Source organism: Rhododendron vialii, chromosome 10a (genome assembly GCF_030253575.1).
Source record: "Rhododendron vialii isolate Sample 1 chromosome 10a, ASM3025357v1".
In the NCBI taxonomy this organism is placed as follows: domain Eukaryota; kingdom Viridiplantae; phylum Streptophyta; class Magnoliopsida; order Ericales; family Ericaceae; genus Rhododendron; species Rhododendron vialii.
Genome location: NC_080566.1, coordinates 2158233 through 2180247, shown reverse-complemented (window position 1 = coordinate 2180247; position 22015 = coordinate 2158233). Strand labels below are relative to the sequence as shown.

General features: G+C 39.6%; 3 protein-coding genes across 4 annotated transcripts; all 3 read right to left on the bottom strand.

The window, feature by feature from the left end:
• Positions 1-249: 249 nt before the first annotated feature.
• On the bottom strand, positions 250-4081 carry LOC131304845 (GDSL esterase/lipase At3g27950-like). The gene is made up of 5 exons (XM_058332280.1): positions 3701-4081; positions 3316-3531; positions 2192-2346; positions 1042-1324; positions 250-699 (listed from the first exon to the last, which is right to left on the bottom strand). The coding sequence occupies exons 1-5, from the start codon at positions 3942-3944 to the stop codon at positions 437-439; spliced, it is 1161 nt and encodes a 386-aa protein (XP_058188263.1). The 5' UTR covers positions 3945-4081; the 3' UTR covers positions 250-436.
• A 5727-nt stretch (positions 4082-9808) lies between these two features.
• On the bottom strand, positions 9809-13384 carry LOC131304844 (GDSL esterase/lipase ACHE-like). The gene is made up of 5 exons (XM_058332279.1): positions 13037-13384; positions 12204-12401; positions 11518-11714; positions 10416-10695; positions 9809-10165 (listed from the first exon to the last, which is right to left on the bottom strand). Exons 1-5 carry the CDS (start codon positions 13281-13283, stop codon positions 9915-9917), a joined length of 1173 nt encoding a protein of 390 aa, XP_058188262.1. The 5' UTR covers positions 13284-13384; the 3' UTR covers positions 9809-9914.
• Positions 13385-14325: 941 nt separating this feature from the next.
• LOC131304843 (L-aspartate oxidase 2-a, chloroplastic) lies at positions 14326-22015 on the bottom strand. Of its 2 annotated transcripts, XM_058332278.1 has the most exons (9): positions 21881-21910; positions 21686-21780; positions 19195-19338; positions 18227-18584; positions 17386-17628; positions 17110-17166; positions 16893-16973; positions 15969-16030; positions 14326-15592 (listed from the first exon to the last, which is right to left on the bottom strand). In XM_058332278.1, the coding sequence occupies exons 3-9, from the start codon at positions 19326-19328 to the stop codon at positions 14584-14586; spliced, it is 1944 nt and encodes a 647-aa protein (XP_058188261.1). In that variant the 5' UTR covers positions 19329-19338; positions 21686-21780; positions 21881-21910; the 3' UTR covers positions 14326-14583. The 2 variants fall into 2 exon arrangements, with proteins under 2 accessions (XP_058188261.1, XP_058188260.1); XM_058332277.1 differs by lacking the exon at positions 21686-21780 and having other exon boundaries at positions 21881-22015.

Genomic DNA, 22015 nt, shown 5'->3' with positions numbered 1-22015 from the left:
GTGCTATTCGATTAACATGATTTTTGACATAGCTTAAGTCTTGATGAGTTCTACGACATGAACAACTCCGATCATGAAAATGAACCCGGCATGTACCAAAAACCGGCCACGGTGCAGTCCCTACGGCAAGCCATGTCCAGTAAAAAAAAAAAAAAAGCTTGTGTAGTTTCTGTTTGTGTTGTACATCATACTTGAACATAAAAAGATTAAAGAGGAATCACAAAGAAATTGATGAAATAGTATGGAGACATCACAGGAAAAAGTATGTATAGATTCCACTATATATCATATTGTTGAATGGTGGTAAATTGACAGAATTGGGTTTGCAAATATGGCAAATTATACAGTTTAACTCAGGCAATTATATAATTAGTTCGAATATACTATCCAGGTCGATAGTATATCCGCCCTCTGTATTCCATCGACAAACAGGCCGTTAGCGCTTATGACAAGCCTGAGTGATGGGTACCGGAGGGTCAGAATGGGAACCATCGGCAATGAGCTTTGCTACGATTCTATTGGCAGCCTCTGTGTAGTGAATCCCATCCCAGATAATGTACTTCGACGGATCTTTGCATACGGGTCCGGTGAGCTTCGCAAGTTCGTAGTTTTGCGAGTAGTTTCCGGCAATTTCTAGGTCTCTCGCGCCACAATTAATCCCCGGAGCTCCACAGCAGTACTTGAATGGTTCGTCGAATCCTGAAATCACATCCAAGGAAAAATACTCCGTAGAAACAAAATCAAAAAGAATTTTTGCCTTTTGAGGTGAGCCTTTTGTACTTAAATTCATTCGCGATTTCGGTAGTTTCTAGTGGTTTTGCAATTGACATAAGTATTTTTAGCTAGGGGTTCTAACTCTAAAATCTTAATTAACAAAACGATGTCTGGGAAGCGATATAAAACTGCTACTAGTCCACTGGTCACTGGTCAGCAGTGACGTATCCGGAGGTTCTGAATTCGAGCTGATGGACTAACATCGACAGTACTTGTAATAATCTAAGTCGAACCCTGTAAGACTACTTGGGTTGGTTTATAATATACCTTGACTGTTTGGGTTGACAAACAGAGAGTATTTAGCAGAGTAGACATCCACAAGGGTAATGGCTGAGCCTGGGTACTTTGCCCTCAGCTTGTTAACCCTATCCTTGAGCTCATCATTGAACTGCTGAGCCACATTGTTGTCACCCTTCACGCAACCGTGCTCGTCTGCGGCGGCACATGGAGAACCATCTTGCTTGCATTTCGCCAGACGCTGCCACGGCAGGCACCCGAACGGGCCCGTGTTGTGGACCCACAGGAACTTTGCTCCGTTGCTCAGTAGCCGCTGCAACCATATAAGAACACAAATCAAGACGGAGAGAGAGAGAGAGAGGAGGAGATCCGCGGACCCTAATAAAAGGTCTTTTCTTAGAAAAATTTCAAGAGAAACAAAGTAGGGCGATGGCCACGTGTATGTCCGGGTATGGGACCGTCCGTTGCGTGTGGCGAGCAAAGCGAACAAAATTGTGCCGTCAAAACCTGGCACCTTACATAAGGTGGAGGTGGGTTAAAAAAAAAAAAAGAGCTAGGTGGATAATGTTCACCTACTATTTAGGCGGGTGAAGACAATCAAACTGGTTAAATTTGTTCCATCGGGACTAAGAATTTGTAGAAGTTTGCAAAAGACCTAAATTAGGCTTCGTTCCGCGAAAGTTCTTATTATTTAAGTACTCATTTTTTCACTTTACAAGACAGATCATTCTCTCCCAATAGGGAATGACTTTGGTGTCCCCGGTGATGTCGGGGATACCGTAACTTTTGGCATAACAAAACCATTACGAATATAACCAAAACCCATTATGAGCATAACCAAAACCATTATGAGCATAATAGAATCATAGCAAGGCATTGGTTGGGTTTTGTTATGCCTTGGTTGCTTTTTTGGATATTCCTTGGTTATGCTTTGTTTGGGTTCTGTTATGCTTGTAATGGGTTTTAGTTATGCTCATAATGGTGAAGTTATGCCAAAAATTACGGTGTCCCCAAAATGATTGGGGACACCATAGCATCATCCCTCACAATATATCACATTTACTTCAAAAAATAAGTACTTATTTGAACAATAAGCAATTAGTATTTTATTTAGGAGAACGAGGCCTAAGTCATTTTCTCAATTTCCATTCTGAACACATAGGCCAATTAGTGCGTTTACCTGTACAGAATTGTAGAATTGATCGAGAATTGCAGGTGGTTTTGGGCCATAGCCAGAGGCAGAGGCAATGTCATTTTGGCCAATGTCAATGGTGTAAAGAGCCTTTGAGAAGACTTTGGGCTCCGGGAGGATGCTTTTCAATAGTGGGTTTATGCCTGTAGTAAGAGAAATGCCCACCATTTTACCAACCGTATCAGCATTTTGTAAAGCATTTTGGACTGGACGAGACTGTCCAAATCTGGATCGGCCGTTGTTGCAAGTAATGGTTCGAACTCAAAGGCTCTTACTGGTACGAGACCCAAATCCGAATCGTTGATTATACCAATGTATGGTCTAGTTTTAGGCTGTCCCGTTCAATCCAAACTTCAACCGGAGAAAATCTGAACCCATTCAATATCTTCCAAAATCTAATGTGAATTAGATGTGCTCATAATACATGTATGTGTGGATTCAAGTCTACTCTGTTTGGCTCTCTTTTCAGACTTAATTTTAATAGAAAAATAGTATCCAATAAGATTTGGGCTCACGATATCTCTGCCCATTCTTCTCTTCTGGGCTCACATTATTGACAAGTAGGTTAATTCTCTAAATATTTTGTAAGTCTATAATTTTCTTGGCCTAGTTTCCTCGAATAAAGCCTGGGGCTTTTTTTTCATTTTGTCCTAATTCAATTTTTTTTCCTCATTTGTTAGTTTTGCGTCAGTTTTTTGTGGATTATTGGTTTGTCTCGACAAGAGAAATCAAAAAAGTAAAAAATTATGATTTTTACCCAAATTTCCTTTCCGATTCCTCATGTTGAGACGGATCTATAATCTACAAAATTTTGACGCAAAGCTAACAAATACAAAAAAAAAAAATTTAAATAAGAACGAAAAGAAAAAAACCGGGGGCTTATTTTGAGAAACTAGGCAGTATGACAACTTGAAGGGTTATATTTAAAAGACTGATATTGTTATATTTGTCTTTTTAGTAAATTTGAAAGATTTTTAGAGAATTTCCAATACTTAGGTTAATCAAAATTTTCAATGCAAGTCACTAAACTTTTGGATCATGTAATTCTAGTTCCGCCCTTGATCATGACCTAATAAATGTTTAAGCCAGAGAGAGAGAGAGAGAGAGCTCACTATTGTTGCTGAGTTTCTTATAAAGGGCGACGCTGCGCGACTTGAATCGTAAGAATTGAGAGATTTGGACGTCTAGGTTGAAAGGTAGAAGAGTACTACTATATAGGTTGTTTGGAATGATCCTGCAACCTCCGGTTGCAAAATTAGCCCCGTGCTTATAACTTGTCCCAATTGAGTCCACTGTTGCATTCAAATATGGCAATCCCAAATCCTCAGCTGCACAGACAGAATTAAGCAATTAAACGATTTCGTAGCAAAATAGGGAGAAGAAAGAAGGATCAATATACGTAGTAAAATTGTACCGAAAATATCGTTTAAAATGATGTGATATTAACGTGATGGTGGTACAGTTTTGTCACACTCGCTAGCAGGATGCAAACCTTACCAAGAAAGTCAATGATGACCCGACCGTCGCAGATCCTTTTGGACTTCTTTCCGATGGTTACGCCGAACGGCAGAAGCTTTTCACCGCCGGCGGACGATGCTGCCCCGGTGTCCGAATTCGAGTCTCCGAAATTGAATAGGGCCGGAAACCCACAGTTCCCTGAGCCAAAAACACCACCATTTTGTCCACCCACCAAAAGAAGAAGCACCACCCCAAATGCCCAAATTGCAAGCCTAGACCTCATGGTTTTGCCTTTTACAAGGCAACCTTTGTTTCTCTCAATTAAACTGAGAGAAAAAGTCACGCAGAATCAGTTTAGTGGCTTGTTCAAGCTTTTATATGTGTGAAAATGAATGCGAATTTTAGGCGTTTGATCCAAAAATTTTGGGCTTGTGTATGGTACAGAGGACCCCATTTATAGGTAACTATCCAAGAAGTAGGACAGGTAACCCAACGCGGATTTCCAAGTGCACAAGTCTCCTGAAACTACGGAAAGGAATCAATGCTTACCACCATAGAATGGGACTCGAACATGTGACCATCTTACTGAAACCCGCGTACCACTTTTTTTTTCTCCTAATTTTCTTATGCTCGCATAATGTTTTGATTTGAAAAGTACTTAATTTTTCCGTAGTCAGAGGTATTGGATGCACAAGGGGAACCTGGGGAGGCACGTGCCCTCGAGTTTTTGAAATTGCACTAACAATGAATGGACACTAGCATTATGGCATATAGAGTATTTTTTTTTTTTTTTAATGGAATCCATTCGTACATATTATGCAGAGGCGGCACTGAGCTAAGGCTCAAGAAGTGCTCACCTTAGGCTCCCTAAAAATAATTTGGTATAAATTAGGATTCCAAATTAGTTTTAGTATCCAATATGTAAGCTTAAAAAAAGTTATGTACCAAGCTTATAAGCCACAAAGAAAAATTAGGATCCCGAAATGTCAGGACCGGCTATGATATTATGTAAAGCTTTCCAAATATAAAAACGTACAATAATTCTAGGGATCCAGAAAGGCTTTTCAAAAAATTAATGTCCCCGAAAGCGAAATTAATGATTGAGATTCACTTTAATGTATTGCGGGACTGTTTGGTCACGAAATGGCTCAAGGACTAAGCGCGGATGTGCCAAGACTTGTCGTGTCTAACGTAAGACTGGATGTCCCCTTTCTGACTTCGTAACTGTAACGGCGAAAGTGCTACGAACCTAAGAGCTAGATCGCAGTAACGATTCGTGGTTTTGCCACAACGAGCGTAAACTTAGTAATTTCCAAACCGTGTAGGAAACAAGTAACAACGTAAAAAAGAACTTTATTATATCGGAATAATAAAGTTTGATACAACGGCAAAGTAAAGAACCCTAAATTACTTGATGAAATAATTTAGTTGGTACAAGAAAAGTAAAATAGGTGCTTTGCTGGAAAAACTTTGGTTTAAGCGCTGGACTTTGAGTTGTTGAACCATTTTTATGTCTTGAGTTCTCATATTTATAGGCCAAGATCCATACGGTTTTAGCCTCACTTGAATTTCCCGCCTTCATTTGGTGATGACAAGTGTCCCATGATCCTCCAATTTTCCCTCCAAAGTGGCGATTATGAAAAGTTAATTCACGTCCATCTTCTTTGAAAATGAAGAATCTCAAAGTAATAATGGGCTAATTGTTTCTCCATAGAATGCCATATGTCCCGTGTCTTAGGAAATAACTTCCTTCCTTGGCTCTTTGAATGCCAAGTGTCCATGCTTGTAACTACCAAGTAAAAACCCAACTGCTGCCCCTGCATCATGGACCACTCCACATTTGGAACAAACACATGCCGCCATTCTTTTTCAAATTAAACTCCGAATAATAACTTCCATGGAAAATTATTTGGTGTATCTCGCTTCACTTGAGCTTTAATTAATTGAGCTTTGCTCCAAACCGCAAAATTAATGTGGCCCATTAATTTATAGCACGGACAACTCATAGATATGGGTCCAATTTAATTAATATCTAACTAAATGACCCTCCAGTGCTAGTTCAAGATTTGATGCCAAAAACGGATGTAAACAGAGACTCAAAAATCCAAGTGAATTTGAAATATTTCTCTTTCGGAGACATTTTCGAAAAAACTTTTCGAGATTCCTAGTATTGCTCCAAAACGTAGGGTCAATTGGGCACAAATACTTTTGCACAGGGTGTGTGTGCAATTTGCATTTGTCACTGGACTTACCGATTTTGTCCCTCTGTCTCCCTCTATTCCCCCACCTTTTTCTCCTTCCTCTTACGTAGCAAATCTCGTGAAGTAAATTACTACTACGGAGTAGTAAAATACAGAAGATATGAGGAGAGGTAAACTCTTGTTTAATTCTCTCCCCTGGTATAGGGAATTCATTAGATTTTTAATAAGTTTTAATGGTGATATTTGTGTAGGCCTACTTTGTATGATCGTGAATGTTTGAAAAACAGATTCAGTCTCAACTGTGTCTAGATCAATACTTTGAAAGAGGAGTTGAACCTAATCACAAGAGAAGTTGATTTAGAGGCCCGATTGATCAAGATTTACTCCTGTACTATTACGGAAAGTTCTTGAATGGGAAAGTGGAGTTGAAAGAAATCTTGGCTCAAACCCGTCACATGAACACCCAATAATTTTTTTTTTCCTCATAATACATGTAAAAATTAAGGATTAACCTTTCTTTGAACACCCAACTCAAATTTTAATGAATACCCAACTCTAATATTCTTGAACATCTAACCCAAAAATAATTCAACACCTAACTCAATCAATTGAACACTCTATCACAACCCAATTACAACCCATCAATCCAGGTAATTCGTATTTGAACACCGAACGCATTACCTTAAATAAAGCTCACAATCCTAATTGGAAAAAATTGAAAAAAAAAAAAAGAGAAAGAAGAATCTATTGGTTTAAATATCATGCTTTGCGTTCTCTCTCCATCTCTATTATTGATGCTGTAAATGTGTTATTTTCACATCTCTATTATACTAATATATGAGGTCTTGCACATATATTATTGATTAATATATACTTCATTTAGTAGAGTTAAAATAATTTCTGAACATTCTAATTCAAATTTCTGGAGCCGCCATTGATCGCAAACTAGAACCATATATGTACGTAGTTCATAAATCAGGATGGCATGGCAAAGCGACAAAGAGGACACAAGTTGCTACTATGTAGCCAGCGGACGATGCAGTCGCCATGAAATATATGAGAACAAGGCATGCGATGCGAGTAACCTCGGCTCCAGTCGAAAGAGTCTCCAAGCAAATCCTGCACTCTTCAACTTCCAGACATGAATTGTTGTCGTCGAGAACAGTCACTTTCTGCAATGCTTCAACGGATGACTTGGTGGCAGGCACAAATTTCATTACTTGCATTGACTCCCCCGTCGCCCAGGCAATGGCATCATCATCCCTCGAAGCCAAGCCCCGATCCCGCCTTTGCATTGACTCCCTCGTCGCCCTGGCAATGGCATCATGCATCATCCCTCGAAGCCAAGCCCCGATCCCGCCTATGCCTGGCAACCTCCTCATCGATCGCAGTCCCTGGCAATCGCGGCAGCCTCACTCCTAATTAATCAGAATATCCACAGCAATGGGTAGTATTTTCCTATACACGTTATTACGATCCTTCGCCATTGAATCGGCCTTCATGATGGAATCATTCACAATTGACTCTTGAACTCTCTCGGGTAAGTACGAATCGTGCACAAGTAACCAAAGAGTTCTCTTATGGTCCTCGTTTCCAGATAGAAGTTGATGGCGACCCCGCAAAGAATGCTCTCTGGTTTGAGTGCCGCACTTCCACATCATCAGGATTCTCGCACTGATAACGAAACCGTACGTAGTAGGACAAAAAAGCCATACCCGTCCCGATTTTCTTGCGAGGGGTCAATGAAGATGCTATCATCTTGCCAACAAAGACAAGAACACATTGCAGCCATGAGAACAATAAGATGGATGTGCTCGCCTATCCAAAAAAAAAAAACGACGGATTCTCAATTCAAATTTGGTAAATCAACCGATGTTAATCCTTCCAAGTCCCACTGCGAACAGAGAATGAAATAAGAAACAAAAATCCTTCTCTCAAGTACTATATATATACATAGGATAGGAAATAAAAGAATAGTAGTGCTCACCACGTACGATCATGAATCCTTCCCCACCACGGAATTAATCTTCCTTTTTTTTTCCTCATAAGGATAGTGATTTTGACGCTCCACTTTTAACGTGAAGTCAACTTCATATACAAAGTGGAGCATAACTTCATGTTAAAAGTGGAGCGTCTGCGTGCAAAGTTGGTGCGCGAAAATCAATTTCCTTCTCGTAATTAGAAACAAGAAAGAATGGTAAAGATTATTCAGTGCTGTTAAATACTCCTATAATTTTAAATAATTGTTTGAGGGGTGTCGTAACAAACTAACCCAATCAGACAATTGTCATCGACGGGCATTCCCACTATTATAAATTAAAACTAGCGTCGTTCCTGTTTGATGCATGAGACAAAAAAATAAATTTTCTGCGAGCTCGATATTTTGTATAATTTACTTTTAACAATTGTACATTAATGTCTCTGTAATTTTTCACAAAAAAATGGAGAAGAATATCATTAACTTTTCAAATTCTGTGCTAATTTGAAATATATGTATATATGGGAGTGTTCCGGAGACAAAAAAAAAAAAGATACTTCATCTCAACTATTGAAGCCAATGGCTGAGATTAGGAGTTCACAAAGAATTACTCTTAACCGCATAGAATTACACTTGGACGCCAATAATTACTCTTGGCCGCACAAAATTACATTTGGCCGCCAATAATTGCTCTTGGCCGCTAAGAATTACTCTTGACCACTCAATTCTATGCGGCCAAGAGTAATTATTGGCGGCCAAGTGTAATTATTGACGGCCAAAAGTAATTCTTTGCGGGTAAGAGTAATTCTTCACGGTCAGAAGTAATTCTTCGCAGCCATGAGTAATTCTTCGCGACCAGGTGTAATTCTTTGCGGCAAAAAGTAATTTTTCGCGGCCAGGAGTAATTTTTTGTTACCAGGAGTAATTCGTTGCAGCCAACAGTAATTCTTCGCGCCTAAGAGTAATTCTTTGCGGCTAATAGTAATTCTTCACGTGCGGCAGATTCTTTTTCTTTTTAACTACTAGGTAAGAGAACAAAATTGTTGTTCAATACTACATACAACTTAAGCTGTTGGTTTAATTAGATGGTTTGGAGTTTCATGATCTGTCTGATATTGAAGATTGTAGGTTTTTTGTTGGAGCCTATTGGGTAGCAGAGTTTCAAATTCTACCCCTGACTTGGTTGTATGTAATTTTGGAACTATTTTGCTTTTCTATTTTTCTAGGTCAGTTAAAGAAATAAGTGCGATAGGCCAGGGTGTCACTTTTGAGTGAGTGGACGTTCAGAAAATTGAATTCGAGTTGAAATCTCATATGATTATACATTCTTAATATATCTGATGTTAAATGCTTCTAACGGAATTACACAGATTTGGTAACATTTGTTGTGTTAGACTATTTTATGAACTTGGTTAGATGGACCATGTTTGAAGCTTATTTCTTAAAATGAAAATTTTTAAGTAGATTTTTGTTGGGAGAAGGAAACTTTTTCTAATTCACGATTATTTGTAACGCTCCTATCGCATAAGGTGGGACCGTACACATATTCGGAACTCACCTCATATGAGATGGTGTTAAAAACAACCATTCTATCCAAAAATTAAAAAAAAATCTTCGAAAAAGTGGGGTTTGATACTTCATTTAGACTATATTTAGAAAGCATTAATTACTAGTCCTTTTATATGTAATTGTAAATGTGCATTTCATAAATTGATATTTATAAACCCCATTCAAGATAGAATTGTGACGACAACAACTGTATCATTCATAGAATCATAATCTTATTTTCTATGTTCTTGTTGGGACCGAAGGACTTATCAATGCATGGACAATACCTTGATGGCATATAGAGTATTTTGTTTATGGAATTTATCGTACATATTATTATGCATTGATACGCGCTCGTACGTCCCACAAGATGCACGTGAGACTCACAAACGTTGACATAAAAGAAAAAAAAACGAGTCGTTGAACATAATATTATGCATTGATGTGTACACATGTTAGGCCAGTAGTAAAAAAAAATCATCCATATCTATATATTGTGATTTGTGAGTGACAAATCTATATTGACTCATGGATTACGACAAGCCTCAGAAAGAGAAATTGGAGGGTCGGATAAGGAGCCATTGAGGATGAGTTCTGCAACCAACTGGTTGGCCTTCTCAGTGAAATGAATTCCATCCCAGCTTATGTATTTCGATGGATCCTTGCATGTACTAGTACTTCCAATCACTGTTCCATTTCCGTTTAACGGCTTTTGCCCGCATCGTACGTACACGTCGTCGTAACTCCCGCAACAGAATTCCATCGGATCCTCGAAACCTACACCCAAAGCAGAAAATCGTTACATGACATATTCAGTGCACAAGTTTTTATAATCAGAACCGATCCAGCAACAGCAAGCTTAAGTGCACATGGTTGTACCGTCGCGAAAAAAAAAAGCCACATGGTCGCATCATATATCGAAGCCCTTTTTTGAAGCTATTTTGCACGAGCTTTCGCTCGCGGGAAATGTAGCCCAAAGAATCGAGAGTCAAATTGAAGACTTGCACTTGTAAGACACCTTACGTACCTAGATTCTTTGCCTGGGTGATGAGATTGTGTTTAGCTGCATACAAATCGACGTAAGTGAACGTCGCCTTTGGGTATTTTCCCCTGGCCTTGGAAACTTCCTCCTTCAACAACCCGTTGAATTCTTGAGCCATTTCATCTCTAAATTTGGCACACCCATTTTGATCCAATTCACACCCTTGGATTGCCTTTAGGCAGGACTTGACGGTGTGTGGCAGGCAACCGATTGGACCGACGTTGTGTATCCAGAAGAACATTGCCCCTTCATACTCATGGAGGATCTGCATAACAATAATTCTCAGGATTTGTTTGGAAGCTAGGAAAGGAAAAGAAAAGGAGAGAAAATAAAAAAATCTCCCTCCTCAATTTTTTTATTTTAAAAAGTACATTTTTCTTAAGATTTTTCTCTTACTTTCTCCCTCAATCTTACTTTGTCTTATTTTCTTTTTGTTTTTGCAACTTCCAAGACAATCCTCTATCCATTCGTTGCTAAGATTAGTAATAAGGGATAAGTAATAGAATAATACTGCAGACTCGGTGTTCAAACACAGATCAAAAAATAACAATGTTTTAAAGCGTCTGATGCACGTGAACCCTACGTGTTGCATGTGAATATATGATATCCATACAGACCGAATGGCTATAAATACATCTGTGTCTTGATTTGTGTCCCAATTGTTTTCCTAAGTAATATTGTAGTTGACTCATCGGTGCGAGATTATATGTAGAGGGAGACGGGTGTAATTTCAAAATTTAGTAAATTACGTCAATGGTCCCCATACTATGAATTGTGTGTCACTTTGGTTTCTCATATGACAATTTTATCAGTTTCGTTATTGAAGTTTTCGATTTCAATCAAATTTGGACAATTATAACTATAGTGAAACACATGTATTTTTATGGAACCTAACGTAAGCTTTATGTGTCTTTTTGGTGCCTAATACGTTAATTTCAATAATGATCGCTTACTTCTGGTTATTTAGTAAATTAGTCCAATATTCTCGTCCCTCATGATTTAACAAAACGAACACCATGTGATGTTGAAGATGCAATTTCTCCGGTTAAGACCAATGTAAACATATCCGTGAGAATGTTCTACTTACAGATATCAATCTAGAAAACTCTAATATCATTTTAGGAATAGTTACGCTTCGGGCGTACTGCAGTAATAACGTAGCATTTGTAGGGAAGTAAAATGTAGAATTTGCTAGATCGTTCTGCCCCATGTCGATTATGTATAAAGCTTTTGAGAAGTCCTCGGGCCTCGGAAGTATGCTTTTAAGTGGTGATTCTTCTACGCCTGTCAAAATAATCGTACCCAATGTAAATGGCTCCCGTTTGGAGAGAGGAAAAGAGGAAGAAACGAAGAGAATCATAAGAAAATCTATGCATCCTACAATTTAGCATTCCTCGACCCCTTGCCAAACGTAGTTCAGTAATCGATTCCGTTCATCGTGTAGATTTCGTTGAAACATAAAATTGTGGGTTATAATCATGCTATCAATTAGTAAGCGATCAGAATACAAAAATAACTCATAACTGAATTTTGCTAAGTTCCGATCCAATGTGTGCAGAACTCAATTTCGATTCCTATTTCAATCACATTTTGATTCGTATCCAATCAACGTTACTTTTAATCCGACTTAGAAATTTCGACGAGATCTACAATATGAAAGGAACTGATTATGAAACTAGGTCTGGCAAGGGGCAATAAACTCATGATTTGTATGTGTATGAGAGAGAGAGAGAGAGAGAGAGAGAGAGAGAGAGAGAGAGAGAGAGAGCTGACTATGGTCCTTGAGTTGATTATATAGGGCAGTGGTGCGCGACTTGAACTGAATGAACTGAAAGACCTGGCCTCCAAGGCTTAACCCGCTATCATCCTTCGCCACGTACTCGCCCCCCATCGCAAAATTAGCACCATGGCTGAAATTTGAGCCGTACGAGTCTAGGTACGCACTCAAGAACGGCAAACCCAAGTGCTCAGCTGCAGTGAAATGGAAAAAAAATTAATTCATGAAAATAGTGAAGCAGACTTGACAAACAGAGAAATCTGAACAATTTTTTGGACAAATTTACGTACGCTTCACTGTAAGTAAGTAAAATCTGACCGATATGTCTTGTTTTCTGAAGATTTCGTCCCAATCGGCATCATTTGTCTAGTTTACGGTGCAAGAAATTGCTACTTAAAGAGATTATTTGGCGTTCTTCTAGTAATGTTCCTTCATATCTCATACAAGTGTGTGACAGTGTGAGGAGGTAATTACGTCGGGGTTCGGGATAGCAAATGTTTAGAAAGTTGCAATAATTTCGACAAACGAATTTAGGTTCGTTACAGCGTCATTTTTCTATGTTTTCCTTTGCATTTTCAGATTTCTCCATTAATAGCCTCTTAAGCTCCACAAGTTAACTTAGAGCAAGTCGATGCTCGTGACAAATCTCATCATTGTTAAAATTCGGCCCAAAAATGGCGAACGACTCTCTATCGGGCCGCCAAACTTGCTATTAGACGACAACCTTGTAGGGCAGTCCGCCCTATAGATCTCCGGACCCCACCACTAGTCTCATGAGAGGAAAGACAAAAGAAAAGAGAGCGTTCAGTTATGAATTACTGTCTTTTACCTATGAAATCAATAATGAGACGGCCGTCGCAGTATCTGCCAGAAGGCTTGCCGAAGAAAGTCTGGCCATTAGGCAAAACCAAATTATCCAAGGCAGCTGCATTTCCTCCGGTGTCCGAATTGTCGTCTCCGAAAGTGTAAACTGCCGGAAACCCACAACCACCACCACCACCGCTGGCGGCGACACCGCCCTTATTTCCTCCACTCACCACCACAAAAAGCAAAATCCCGAGTACCCAAATTGCCATATTATCCTCCTAGCCTTCCAGGGGTTGCTGTAAAGCAACCTCCCCCCCTCTCTCTGATCTATCAGTTCAAAGAAAAAGAAAGTCGCGCGTAGCCTCTTTTTTGGATATTCAGATTTATATGCACAAGTGACTGAAATTTTTTGTGGTGGATCCGCAAATTGGGTTAGCAGAATGGAATTGAGAGCACGACATGTCGCCCCATTCGCTGCTAAATCGGGTTAATTCACATTGTTATTACGACAGTTTGGTCAAATCCTACATCGTGGTATGTTTCCCATTTGTTTTCCATTTTTACATTTGGTAATACGAAAAACATATGGAAATTTGGACGATAAAGATTCGACGATAAAAAATAAAAATGATAAAGATTCAAACCCCGGATTTATGTCTCTTGATATAGCGATTGGATTCGTGCAAACCCGACCCTTGGGCACACCATGGGCCCATATCAATCGTATAATCTGATCACTTTTTAAGCTCTTATGGGTAAAACAAGTATTCACCCAAAAAAATAGGTTGATCCAAAAAATTGAATTCACGTCGTATTATCGTACTACTCATATTGGTTGTCATATTTTCAAGAAACCATTGTTATACCAATAGCAATCACTATAGAATAATTCGGATCATTGGCATGGCTCGGGTTCAGCTCGCAAGAGTGACGTAGAGAATCTTCACAAAATGGAGTAAACGCGTTGCGAAGCACATTCCTTATCAATCGACTGGTGCCGGGAGCGGGCTGCTGTAAAAGAACTATAGCTTCGTGTAAACGATCCTTCTGACATGTGACTAACAAAAAACAGATTCGAGCACAAAAAACCTGCCTTCCGTTCCACATTGTCGATCGAGGTGGAGTGTTATTCCACGAATCCCACCAAATCTATTATAGTTATCAAACGAGGTCGTACAAGCGTTTTCCCCAAACTCAGATCCTTCAAGGATATCAGCCACCCTTCTTCAAAGGAGAACTACCAATAGAAAACTACAACTAGGTGCAAAACATACATACAAGTCCAATGCTACATAATGATGCAAATACAAGTTGACAGCTAAAAAGATTCCCAGCAGAGGACTTCAAATCTATATATTATGATCGATCTCGATACAGGAATGCAAATCTGCAACACATTTTCTCTCTTTATTTGTTGCAAGAATTATGAAGCAAAAAAAAAAAAGAACAAGAACAAGAATCAAAATATAACAAACTGTGGTTACCCTAATACTACACAACAAACATCAATCTTGTAGGCTATTCACTGAATCTAACTTCGGAAATGGAAGAATGAAGATTCCGAAATCATCAATTGTGTTGCTTGTGAAGTTGGCGTGAACTCCAGGTGCCATTCACTCGTGTACAAGGGAAGATAACCGTTGGAAGCCTCTTGCTTTCCTCTAGGTTAGGGAAATCGGTAGTGTAATGAAGTCCACGACTCTCATGCCTAGCTAGGGCACTGCTAACCACAAGCTTAGCACAGCAAAATAAGTTCCTCATTTCACAAGCCTCAAGCCCCACCATAGTCGGGTCCCACCCATGCTGAAACAAATAGGCTTCCCATCTCAACTCCAGCTCCCCAATCCTTTGTTCTGCGGTTTTCAGCCTAGTAGTCGATCGCACGATTCCAACGTACTCCCACATGATCAATTGCAACTCCTTCCTTACCTCCTTTGTGTTCTTCACAATTTTTTCCAACGCATCTCTTCCAAGCGATATAGGCACAATTGGGCGACCCCACACATCCTCATCATTAAGATCAATTTTAGTGTTCTTCTTGTGGTCTATTGAGGGTTGCACTGCTCTTCGAGCGAAAACAAGTGCCTCAAGCAAGGAATTGCTGGCAAGTCGGTTAGCTCCATGGAGGCCAGTGCAAGCCACCTCACCCGCCACGTATAAGCCACGCACATTCGTCTCCCCCTGGAGCCCGGCACGAACTCCGCCACACATGTAGTGAGCGGCAGGAACTACCGGAATAGGTTGGCGGGTGATGTCTAGGCCGTACCGGAGGCACTCAGCGGCTATGTTGGGGAAGTGGGAGAGAATTTTTTCTCTGGGTTTGTGGCTTATGTCAAGGAGAACATACTTCTCACTGCGTTTCTTGAGTTGATCGTCGATGCTTCTGGCTACCACATCTCTAGGAGCAAGTTCTGCCCTCTCGTCATAGAGAGGCATGAACCTTTCCATGTTTAGATTGTAGAGGATTCCTCCATCACCTCTCACAGCTTCGGTAATCAGAAAAGCATTTTCCCGGGTCTTGGATGGTTTGATGGGAAGGCCTTCGTCTGCTAAGGCAGTTGGGTGGAACTGAACAAATCTGGTAACAAAATAACAGAAAAACCAGAGTCACTAGTGCAATCTTTTCCAGAATTGGTCCAAGTATCCTACAAATTGGATGTAGTTCAAGATTTAACTTTGAAATAAAATCTGTGTTCTCGATCATAATGATGGTAAGATGAATTTGATAATCGTAAACTCAATCTCCATTCTTTGTTGACCAAATCATTTCACTTAAACCATGCGGATAATACAAGAACAGGTAATGTGGTTTTTAATCCATGCCATGTCGCATACTTTGTTTAGGATAGTGGTTCCTTCGCATAACATTTTTGTTTTCGAAATATAATATGTTTGACATTACGATGACAGGAATTAATTAGATATTTCCTGCCAATGTATCAATTAGGACGTACTCCATGTTGGAAACAACAGCTTGAGCACGATGGGCCATTGCGATTCCATCACCAGTGGCTACCTATAAGAATATATCAAGCGAGTATAAAAATGGAGCTATGTATAACTGCCTAAAGAAAGAAATATATGTAAAACAGGACAGAAATGCAACTTGCATCTTCCATCAGCCAATACGCAAATTCTTTCAAGTAGACAAGGTCATAGCAAACTGAAAGCTTACAATATGATGTGGATACAACACTTGCAAAAACAGGGAAGAGAACAAAGCTTTCAGAACGTAACTTGGCACGACCAACCATAAGCTGATGGAATGTATAATAAGAGAGACTTAAGCAGGAAACCAATACTTCCAGAAAGGGAGGAAGAGCGTGAAACCATCGCAATTGCAATTTGTATATCTTTTGACATTTTGCAAGAAAACAACTTGATGTTTACACTTAATAGGAAATTATAATGAAAAGAACAATCTCAAATGGTCAACCTCAAATGCCATACGTTGGCTGTAAAGGTGCGCTTCCAGACAACCCCTGAGAGGGATGTGTTTATGATTGAATTTATCTTTTGTAGATTAAATGAAGCTTTAACTGCTTACTTATTAGGATCATTCAGGAGTTCTAGTGATGAAATCATCCGCATTTGAATATCATTTCTATCAACTAGAAATCAGTTTTTTATTCATCATAAGTGCAGCAGTCAAGCCAGAAAAGCGAAGGTTTGCCTTCGTAACTATGGAAACAAATCAGATCAGCTTTCATAATTGGCCATATCCTTTCCAACTATCACCGTCTTAACACCCTCTAGAAAACAAGATGCTTGTATATATGTTCATTCAGTGCTTATCACTCTAAATGCCATAGCTACACATTTTCCAAGAACAAGCACAAACTTGAAAGAGCTGAAAAAACTGAAGAAGACAACACTACCGGAGGATTTGTGGTTGATGGATAGATATGTCCAGCCCCACCTGATGCAAGCAAAGTGACCTTCGAAAAAAACCGTACAGCCTACAAGTTCAAAGAAACAAAACAGTAATAGTGAAAGGTAAGAATCAATATTTGCAGTTTCCTAACGGAGAACAATGTAGAATCCCATGTTTTAACAAGGAAGACAAAGAATGCAATCAAGAACCACTTTCCTCACCTCTTGTGTTTCAGTATTCAATGTGTCAACGCCATGACAAACTGTGTCCGAACCATCCTGAAAAGCCAGCAATATTTAATTATGATACTGAAATCCTGTGTACAATATCCAATCTTGGAGGGTCCTATTGACAGTACATATCTACAGCTAATAACCCTTTTACAAATTACACTTGTCTCCATTTGGTGAGAGAATGTTATGATCAATATTATGGCATGTTCATTTGGTTAAGCCAATTCAAAATCAGAGTAGTTACAATTCAAGGAGGAAGCAAACCTGAGAAGTCAGCAAATCTACTGCAAAATGGTGTTCAAACATGAAAATATTAGGGTCATTGACAACCGCTTCCAAAAGCGCCCTCTCAATTTCTCTCCCGGTCATATCAGCAGCGTGAACAATTCTGTGGTGCGAGTGACCCCCTTCCCTCGCCAGATGCAAGTTTCCATCCTCTCCGTGATCAAATGATGCACCCATAGCGATCAATTCACGAATTCGGTCAGGTCCTTCAGTACAGACAACCTGGATAGAGTAACTAAATCTTGAGGCGGCCTCATTATCAACATTAAGCTGGCAGGCCTCGAAGTATTTGAAAATAACTACCATGATATCGGAAACAAGTTCTGATGAAATACAGTAGTTACTGGTCATTTATGATACAACTTTCAATTCCAGCATTTCAACTTAGCAAATATCGTATTCATATCATTAGAACCCAACATGATATCCTACTTGTCTGTTGATAGATGGAAAGATTTATAGTTGCTTATGATACTGGGGTTCTTTGGTCAGACCATCAATATCGCCATTGGTGGACTTTACCCAATTAAATATTGAGTACGTGCATCCAGCAAGCAATTTCCAACTGGATTAACAATGAACTGCACTACTATATTGCAGTGTAAGTGAGTGTCTGCATATGGCTGGGCCACCATTACAATTCTATCATTGACTTGACTACCATATATGCCTCATTAATACCATCATAAACAGCTGAATCACAAATGATACAAGTATAAGTTGGCTGCAGAGAATTTGAGATATTAACACAACAAAATATGATCTGTGGAAGAGATAAGAGGTAATGAACTTTAATTTCAGACATTAGTCAGAAGCTTACTCTAACGGTCTCCTCATCACATAGATAAGCCCCTGCTACCATCGTATCCCGCATGTGATTCTCCACAGAGTCTAGAGGGCACAAAACAGCACTTACACCACCCTGGGCATAGTTTGTGTTGCTTTCATGAGGCTCAGCCTTAGTAATCACTGCAACAGTTCCATGTTTGGCAACTTCAAGAGCATAGCGAAGTCCAGCAACTCCACTACCAATCACAGCAAAGTCGAAATACTTTGTTGTTCCATCTCTCAGACCAGATGCAGTGATTGTTCCAAGGGGCTTTGAATTCACGTTAATTACAGAACAGGAGACATTACATCTCTGAACTTTCAAAAACTTGGAAGCCCCAGCAGATGACCTAGTTGAACAAAACACCAAGCCTCTAAACTTAGAATTGCATATACATGCAAAATGTGTGAATCCTCTGCTTTTGTGATGTAGAATTTAGACTATGAAGAGGACTACAAATGCTTCCATGATGTACACATGCTATAAAGTGCATGCAGATTTAATTTTTCAAATCAGTGGGCCAATCTTCATGTGTTCAAGGAGTATACAAAATTCTAAACTGCTATAAGTTTCCATAATCCCTAGCACAAAATTCTATGATAAAAATGAACAAATCTCTTTGGAGGGGTGTTTGTGAGCCAATACATCCAATATGTAAGCAAGAAACAGAAAAAAAACTGTCGGATTTCCTAAAGCATCCAGTCTTTTGCAAAAAGATTGTTAAATTAATACTCTGAACCAGAAAGTTGATATGATATGAGCTGCTGGAGCATCAAAACAATCATGTTTCCAGAAAAAATCAGTTAGCCCTCAAGCATAACATATTTGGGCCAGGAAGGTATATCATCTCAGAATCCAATTCAGCACATGTGCAGTAAGCCAGTAAACACATGAAAAATAAAGCAAACAATTTACCATTAAACAAGGTAAATGCTATAAGGTTGCTCCTTATTACTTACCACAATAGATCCTTCTTTGCAAATCTCTGAAAAGTTACACCTGAGACCAAAGAAGTTTGTCTGCAACCTTGTCCCTTGCAGATCATCTCTTTGAAAGGCAGATTACTGCTTCCACTAGCTATACTAGCAGCCATTGGAATTCTCCTGCAAGGCAAGAAGAGTTTGTGAGTAAATACCAAATCATGACTTCTAGAAAATAAATTTCCTCATTTCAGCAGACATGCACGAAAAAAACTTGCTATTGTTATTTCATGTGAACTGAGCCTGTAACTACATCAACCTCAAAAAGCTTCCTTATTCGAATTCTCCATCATAGGCTGAGTTGCTGAGAAAGGAAGAGGAAAAGAAGCCCATGCTCTCTGGAGAATGAAAACACTCCACAGAACGAAGTCATATAGTTGTATTTGTTGGGCTTGTGAAACTTTATTAGTAGCATTCATCAACTATCAAAGCCTGTTACGGTTCCTCATCGACGTAAACGCTAGCATATATGATGTTAAGTCTCCTAGGAGCTCATGGTAGTGAAAACTTGTATGATTCGTGGACATAGGAAATTTTCCTGGATCCACATATATAGGTATCGTGCTATATTTTACATGCTATTGTGCTTTATTTTCTTCTACGTGCGTCCATTTGATTTATAGCCCAATTGTATTTCTCTCATATTAGAGCGTAAATCTTCTTCTCAAAGTGAAAATGGAAACTATTTCCATTGTAATCGGTTTGTTGTTCTTCCACATCTTCCTCCGAGCAAACAATTGGGTATGTTTGAGAAATCAGCCAAACCAACAAGCACACTCGCACAGAGAATAATCAGGAATAGAAAACAAGACACAAAGAATTTCATTTAATTTTTTACGTGGTTCCCTAATTGTGTAGTTGAGTACATCCACGGTTTATACTAGTTTCTACTATGAAATAGAATTGAAGAGAGTACGAGATACGTTGGCTACTGCATGTAATACTTATAACCTAAATCGAATCAGGCTTCACAAGCCCAACAAGGTATTTAGAGAAAACAAGAGACAAAAACAACATAATATGACCTAAAATTGCTTTCACCAAATTAAGGAATCGGCAAGAGATTAAAAATAAATAAATAAATAAACTACATGCGGCAGAGAATCAAAGGTGTTTCAAAACTCAAAAGCCCAAAAAGACCTACTCATGAGGAAGGCACGAATGACCAAACAACTACCTAAGAGCATCTCCAATAGGCTCAAACCAATTCTAGGCAAATAGACTATCCAAAAGGCCAAAATACTAGTTTAACTATCCCTTACAAGTATGAATCTTCCAACAGCCTAAGCAATTGGGCTATTCAAATCCCAATTACCATTTTTTAATTCATGAACCCTAGCCTCTTGAAATGCAACCTCAAACTGAAATCGGAAATCGGAAAATGCAGTTCAAGAACACACTAATCAGAAAATGCAATCCGAAATTGAACTTAAACAACCCACAAATCAACCTCAAACTGAACCAAATCAATCGGCAAATGCAATTCAAGAACACCCACAAATTGAACTCAACCAAAATTGAATACCATAAATCAGCAAACCGCACCATCTCGATTGGCCACCACCATCCCACCATCTCAATCGGAAAACTTGCCGGAATAAAACACCCAAATCGCAGACCCACCAACCAAACCACAAATCATCTCTGCATACCACAGATCCACCAAACCCACAAATCCAAAAACAGAAATTGAAAACCCACAAACCCACAAATTGAAATCCCTGCTGAAATCTGGCGCCGGAGCCAACGACGGCAAAAACGACGAAGCCTCCAATACAAACGCCGGAGCCAACGCTGTGAATCTGGCGCCGGAGCCAACGACGGCAAAAACGACGAAGCCTCCAATACAAACGCCGGAGCCAACGCTGTGAATCTGGCGCCGGAGCCAACGACGGCAAAAACGACGAAGCCTCCAATACAAACGCCGGAGCCAACGCTGTGAAGAGGAGAGGGGGAGAGAGAGAGAGAGAGAGGGGGGAGCGAGAGCTACAGTACCTCGCTGGCCCAAACGAGCTACTGTAGCAGACAACCAAATGCCCGAGCGTGGCGCTAGTCTGCTGCGTCTGGGTTTTCTGGGCTTAGGCTAGGCAATTTGATGAAAAACCCCATTTGTTTAGGCCATTGGAGATGCTCTAACCTACACGCAATCAAAACAGAAAATTATCAACTAAACAACCAAACCAGGATCCAGAAAAATTATGGTGAGGCCTTAAATCAAAACAGCAAACTCGTATCTGGATTTCCTATCAAAAAGGTATTAAACCCAGCAGCAAGTTTTCCCACATGTCTACACATCGAAACAACCCAAAGGAGTTGGCCAAGCCGTCTTGGTCATGGCGTTGGCGGATTTGCTCCCTCCTTAGATTAGAAGGTCTAAGATTCGAATCTCAAAGGAATCCCCGTACAGAGGGATTAATCGAGACAAAATGTTTCGGACATAAAAATAAAAAAACAACACATCGAAACTTACTCTTAAAAAGTACCCTTTCCTGATTAATCGAAGCAAAAATGCTCCGAGTTTCGAACCGAATTCTTGCCGCTCTTTAGAGGATCTGGAGCACAAACCTAAGAGAAGCACCACAGAGATTCAAAGAACACGAAATTTTGTTGTGTATAGATACATTCTAGAGAGAGAGAGAAGGAGAAGGGGGGGATGGAATCCTACAATTCCGAGGCGCCACATCTGACTTCTACTGGAGAAGCATTGTTGGAGTTCGCGCCACCACCCTCCATCTTTTCTTTACAATGAGCGCCGCTCGTTTCTTTTCAATTCTCTGTGTCTTTATAGCCCCCTTCCTAA